General features: G+C 34.5%; 1 protein-coding gene across 2 annotated transcripts in view; it reads left to right on the forward strand.

Moving 5' to 3' along the window:
* Positions 1–7,500, forward strand: part of LOC106873920 (unconventional myosin heavy chain 6) — a 543,260-nt gene that overhangs the window by 256,431 nt on the left and 279,329 nt on the right. For both annotated transcript variants that reach the window (XM_052971791.2, XM_052971792.2), the window contains exon 16: positions 5,940–6,046. In XM_052971791.2, coding sequence (XP_052827751.1) covers positions 5,940–6,046 — 107 coding nt within the window. The remainder of the gene's footprint in view (positions 1–5,939; positions 6,047–7,500) is intronic.

Below are 7,500 nucleotides of genomic sequence, written 5' to 3' on the forward strand. Positions count from 1 at the left end.
GATTATAATAAAGTATATGAAATATAATTACAGACAGCAACTTTAGCTGTAAGAGTTACAATTTAGAATTTCATAAAAAAGTTTGAAGAATAACAGAGAAGTTTTAGTGATAGCAAAATACAAGCCAACAATAAACACACAGAAAACCTATAAAATAAAACATGAATGTATGAGTCTTTACTTTTGTATAATTTTTAAATCTGGCATTGGTGATTTTATTTACAATAACAATAATCACATCATTCTTTGCAAACTATAGCTAAGTTTATGATCTCTGTTGGTAACAATAAAACTATTAAAAATATATCATTATTATCATTATTCCCTTCTGATGATAAGGCCAAAAAGGATTTTGAAATATTAATGAACAAATGGATTTAGGAATGTTATTGTTCCATTCTCAGTATAGAGGACAAATAAGGAAACCTGAAAAATCCTTGATTAAAAACATCAGACTTGAACACAATTGTGTCTTTGATGTAATATGTTTGAAAGAAATGCCATTTCCAATTTACACAAAGAAAGAGAGAGAGAGAGGGGGGAAGTGGGAGAATTTAAACATCTATGTGTTGAACTTAACACATTCCAACCAGTTTAATCATATAACCACAAAATACTTGATAAATAATTAATTAACAATGTGTTAGGATATTCAAAGCTGCAACATTAATCTACATGATAAATATGGAAGAGAGTTATACAAGTGAATGGAATAACACTGAAGAAATACATGTGAAAGCATATATATATACAGTGTTGGCAACAGGCTGGGCTGGATAGAGTGGGGTTTTGACAATGAGCTGAGGTAATGAATGTCACCTCACTACCACATCGGCTGCTACACAACCATTGCCACCATCCCAACTAGCAGTGGATTCCCTAAGATGTGAAACCATACTTGAAACAACAGAAGTGGAAACTGCAAAATTATACATGTAGGGCTACCAAAATTGTTTTGGTGCTGCCATGGTCATAGAGAAGCACAAACTGATGTGTTTACCATTTCTTGTGGAGTAGGAATTATTTTAAGCTTATGTATGTATACACACACACACACACACACACACACACACACACACATGTATATAGATATAACAGTTGATAGGGATTAGTAAATCCAGGTATATATCTTGTAAGTACTTTGGTTAAACACATGAGACAATCAGATACCAATAGATCCTAATTAGAAGTTTCTTTTATTATTATTATTATTATTATTATTATTATTATTATTATTATTATTATTATTATTATTATTATTATTATTATTATTTTGGGCATCCAGCTGTAGAAACTCTGCCAAATCAGATTGGAGCCTGGTGTAGCCATCTGGTTCGCCAGTCTTCAGTCAAATCGTCCAGCCCATGCTAGCATGGAAAGCGGACGTTAAACGATGATGATGATGATTATTATTATTATCATTATTATTATTATTATCATTGGAACTACTCATATCCTACAAAAAATATTGTCTATGTAATCCCAAAGTAATTATTGTAATTATTCCACTATGATAAGAAAATCCAAAGATTGCTATTTCAAAAAATCCAAAGTATATAACATGAACAAGAATGGAGAATATCACATTTTATTTGAGGATTACATCATATAGAACCAATGATTGTTTGTATTGTGAAAGCAAGAGAAAATTTACAAAATACAAATCAGTCCATATTGGATTTATTGTAAAATTCAATATATCTAAAATGTATGCGAACAATGTTTTCAAGGTAACCCATAACATCTTGAATTGAAAGACAACTGAGAGAATGGTTATTATACATGAATGCAGTCATGTATGTGGGTATACAAATGTATATAAATTTATCTATATATGCACATATGCACGCACACACACACACACACACATGCACACACTCACACACATGTATGCCCTACAGAGATTAGAGATTAAGTAAGAAATCACCTGGTTAATTATGTGCAGAGAACAACCATATGAAATTAGCAATGATGTGTAATTTGTGTATATCTGAAACATAAAATAATTGAGTGTAAATTAAATCTCATTAACCAACAAGATGATGTAATAATACAATGTCCACACATGCACCATACAGTGTTCCAACACATTATTGAGAATTAATGTATTAAATTTAACCTAAATGCTCTGTTGATATTACCATTACTTATCAACTCCTGCAGGTTTTCCCCCATCTAATTTCTGCCTTGCTTAGTTTATCTAGTTTCAGTCTCAACTCAGTTGATTTTGATTAGCAATTCAGCATTAAGGAGCACTCTGTCGGTTACAACAACAAGGGCCCCAGATGATATGATCAACGGAACAGCTTGCTCATGAAATATACGTGCAAGTGGCTGAGAACTCCACAGATGCGTGTAGCTTTAATGTAGTTCTCAGGGAGATTCAGCATGACACAGAGTGTGACAAGGCTGGCCCTTTGAAATACAGGTACTACTAATTTTTGCCAGCTGAGTGGACTGGAGCAACATGAAATAAAGGGTCTTCCTCAAGGACACAACGCGTTACCGGGAATTGAACTCACGACCTTATGATCATGAGCCAAATGCCCTAACCACTAAGCCACGTGCCTTCACAATTCAGCATTACTTCATAGAGATATTAATGATAAGTATAATTAGTGTATAACTTTAATCTATGAGCTTAGCTGTAAATTTTTTCTCCTTAATTAAGTTATTCACTGTCCACAAATATACTGCTAGTCCTCTCTATACTATACTAATAATTAAACTATTAGCTTGCAGATAACAAATGGCACTCTTCTTTTAATTTTGACTCTATATCTTCAGGAGGAGTTACCTCAATCCTTTCTATATTAACCAAAATGAAGTAGATTGACAAATTTATTTTTTGAACCAGTTGAAGACACACGAGATGTCGAAATATCGTTCACTAGATAACAAATGGCACTCTTCTTTTAATTTTGACTCTATATCTTCAGGAGGAGTTACCTCAATCCTTTCTATATTAACCAAAATGAAGTAGATTGACAAATTTATTTTTTGAACCAGTTGAAGACACGCGAGATGTCGAAATATCGTTCACTAGATAACAAATGGCACTCTTCTTTTAATTTTGACTCTATATCTTCAGGAGGAGTTACCTCAATCCTTTCTATATTAATAATAATAATAATAATAATAATAATAATAACTGCCTGGATGCAGTACCAGGCAGTGGATCTCATGGCTTCTGATCTTAATTGATTGGAAGTGTTATCATGTACATTGTTTTGACCTGATATAAAAAGATGGGCTACAGCAAATATTCTGCTTAATATCACAGATTTGCTTGTCAGTTGTTTGACCATAACCAGTTGAGCATGTCCCTTGGTGGCTGACGATATGTGCATCTCTGATCACGAGCAGAAGTATTGGGGGAGTATCATAGCCATGTGTTGAGAGGAATTCTTTGGGGTTTGAATAATTCACCTTTGGAAACATGGGTATTTTGCTCAACATCCTTAAACAAACCTTATTCATGGACCTTTTGAGTGGGATGGGCCACTCGACCTGAAGAAAATTCTAACTGGGCCCCACCTGCGTGGTCATGCACTGTTTATCTTGATATTAGATCACCATGTCGTGCACATTTGGTTGTGATGCATGTGCCTGGTGTACCCTTATCAGACAGGTAGTCATGATGGTTATAATGGGCTTCATATATTTTACCCCAGTGTCACTTTGACGGCATGCACTGCTCTCTCACTCAATAATAATAATAACTAGCTGAACTTGTGAAAAATTCATGGAAAGCATAAAGTATCTGTAAATTGTCTGCTGGCACCATGAGAAATGTTTCTATAGTGTGACAGTTACAGAATATGTAAAACTGATAACTGTATAATCCAACTGAAATATCTCAGTTGCGCAAACATAAACAGAATTACTATTTAGCCTTAAAATACATCATACATATTCAAAGAACCTTCTTGGTTTAGTGGTATGGAACATTCTTCTGGTATACTTTTATTTTTTTGCTTCTGTCAGTCATTTGACGGTGGCCATACTGGAGCACCACCCTTTAGTCAAAGAAATTGACCCCCCGGACTGTAAGCCTGGTGCTTATTCTATCAGTCTCTTTGCCGAACAGCTAAGTTATGGGGATGCAGACACATCAACATTGGTTGTCAAACAATGGTGTGGGGGACAAACACAGACACAAACATACTTTCGAGTGAGATCGTTGCCAGTGCCCCTGGACTGGCTCTTGTGCGGGGCCGTCGTAGGATTTTCGAGCAAGATAGTTGCCAGTGCCCCTGGGTTGGCTCTTGTGCGGGTGACACATGAAATTTTTCAAGCGAGATTGTTGCCAGTGCCCCTGGACTGGCTCTTGTGCGGGTGACACATGAAATGCACCATTTTGAGCGTGACCGTTGCCAGTGCCGCCTGGCTGGCCTTCGTGGGATTTTTGAGCGAGATCGTTGCCAGTGCCCCTGGACTGGCTCTTGTGCGGGTGGCACATAAAATGCACCATTTTGAGCGTAGCCGTTGCCAGTACCACCTGACTGGCCTTCGTGCGGGTGACACGTAAAAGCACCCACTACACTCTCATAGTGGTTGGCGTTAGGAAGGGCATCCAGCTGTAGAAACTCTGCCAAATCAGATTGGAGCCTGGTGTAGCCATCTGGTTTCACCAGTCCTCAGTCAAATCGTCCAACCCATGCTAGCATGGAAAGCGGACGTTAAACGATGATGATGATGATGATATATATATATATATATATATATATATATATGCACAATTATAAATAAGGGCAAACGAAAAAAGATTCCTATGCCAATATGCTGAGAATAGACTTTAAATCATCAACCACCACATACAATATACATCACTATGAATATACGTCGTGCTGAAATCGAGGAAGGCAAGCTAACAGAATAATTTTTTTAAAATGCGTTATCTCAATATTGAATCAATTTCAGGATTAATCCAATGGATTTTTCCCTCATCAGTAGAGAATACGATAAGAAATAAATGAAATAATTACAAGCACCCACGGAAAAAAGCAGAAGCAAGAGTCATGAGTATACATAAGCACCTCACTTATATCTAAATATAAAATTCGTTAGCGAGCCCCAGCACATGTGTGATTGGTCACAAACCACAATTTAAAAAAATTCTGTTAGCTTGTCTTCCTCGATTTCAGCACAACGTGTATTCATAGTGATGTATATTGTATGTGGTGATTGACGATTTAAAGTCTATTCTCAGCATATTGGCAGAGAAATCTTTTTTCTTTTGCCCTTATTTATAATTGTTTATAATTTTCACCTTTAAAGGTATTTTTAATATGTTGGCCACTTTGATGAAATTTTTTGGAAAAATTTTTTATCCTATATTAGAAGTACATACATACATACATACATACATACATATATATATATATATATATATATATATATATACATATATATATATATATATATATATATATATATATATATATATATATATATATATATATATATATATATATATATATATATATATATATATATATATATATATATATATATATATATATATATATATATATATATATATATATATATATATGACAGGCTTCTTTTAGTTTCTGTCTGCCAAATTCACTCATGAGGCTTTGGTCAGCCCAAGGCTATAGCAGAAGACACTCTTTAAAGTATGGAGTTGAATTTTGTGTAGCCACCTGTTGGCAAATTTTTCTCCTCCACCCATTTTGTAGAGGGTACTGCCCATTTTTCTGGGCTTTTTACACAGCTGTACTGGCATGCTAATGATTCTGCCAGCTCACCGCCTTAATAATAATAATAATAATAATAATAATAATAATGATAATAATAATAATAATAAAACATGTATCAAACTTTACAAGACCCACCTGTAAGAAAATATTATTCTGAAATAGTTTGTGCAAATTTAGTTTGATATGTAATTAATTATTATGATCTCTTCACAGAATATCTCCGTCAACGCTATGCAGTTATTATACTTCAAACAAATTACCGTTGCATTCGAGATCGTGTTCGGTTTGTTAAAAAGAAGAAAGCTGCCACCTTACTTCAGGTAAGACAACCTTTTCATTTTACTAACTTCTCAATTTAAACAAGATGCCATTTAAACTTTTGCATGTGATAATTGTGTCTTTGTTTATAATGACAATGTAGCTGATGTTGGACTCATCGACTTATGGTTGCAAGGCATTGTAATTGGTAGATGCTTGTGCATGATTTATTTAGTGTACACTGGATCATTGCAGATCAATGTTCAGAAACAACTCGTGATCAGAACTAGTGAATCAGATAATCATGATGCTAACTAAAATATTTGAAGATTCTTCTTTTGCTTTCTACAAGCAATATATAGGGTACTTTGAACTGAGTACAGCAAGATAAGGGAATATTGTAAATTATACAGTATTACAAATCTTTTGTAGAAATGAACTTTATTCCATCATCATCATCATCATCACCTTTATCCTTATCCTCCCCATCATTTAATGTCTGTCTCTCATGCTGGGATTGGTTGGATGATTCGATGGGATCCAATGAACCAAAAGACTACGATGAGCTCCAATAATATCTGCTTGGGCATGATTTCCATGGCTGGATGCCTTTCCTAATGCCGACCATTTTACAGAGTATACTGCTACCAGCACTTTTGAGGTCAGTTAATCACTCATGGAACGAAAATGTCCCCTTGACTGAATGTGGCTTAAGCCATGTATTGGGAGGCTAAAGTATGATAGAGGGAAAGGAACAGGTGTCCAAAGCATCTATTTAAGGTTCAGAATATCAAACCATCCAGATTGGAATGACTTCGCCATAGACGTAAGACAATGTGGTGATGGCTGTGTGATCAGCTAACCATTCCAGTAATGTTCAACAAAAATAATTTACTAAATTCTGTTGATTGTTTGAAGTGATTGCAAAATATAGGTTGTTCATTATTTCCTGTCTGGACTGCTAAACATTGATTGTTCATTGTTTACTCTACTGATTGCTAAATATTGCTTGTTCATTATTTAAAATAATAGACATTCATTGTTTAGCCAGTTAGTTGCTTAAATATTGGACATACAAAGTGTCTATACTGATTGGTAAACAGTATATCTTCAGTGTTATTAGATATTCAATATTTCCTTATGTTTGTTATCTGTTGTGCTAGCAAATGGACTTGGTTAATGATTTTTACATAATTACCAAATCAATTCAAATACAAGTTGACCCTTAATATTTTTGTAGTTCTGCCTCAAAAATAAAATGACCTATAACAAAACGAATTTTCAAGGTTTTGTTTCAGATGACCCAACCCTCTCCCATAGTATGAAGGATATTTATAAGCCAAGACATCAAGGAGTAATTTCATTTCTCATTGTCTTTCACAAGTAGGTTACAGTAAGTAGATGAAAGATGACAACCCCTGAACATTGTGTAAAAAACAAATGTTCATCTATTATTGCCATATTCAAAGAAACAGAGGTTTAGAAAACATTCTCCTGGAAGGAAGAGTTGACAGCA

The sequence above is a fragment of the Octopus bimaculoides genome, chromosome 11, assembly GCF_046866305.1.
Source record: "Octopus bimaculoides isolate indiv1 chromosome 11, ASM4686630v1, whole genome shotgun sequence".
NCBI classification, from domain to species: domain Eukaryota; kingdom Metazoa; phylum Mollusca; class Cephalopoda; order Octopoda; family Octopodidae; genus Octopus; species Octopus bimaculoides.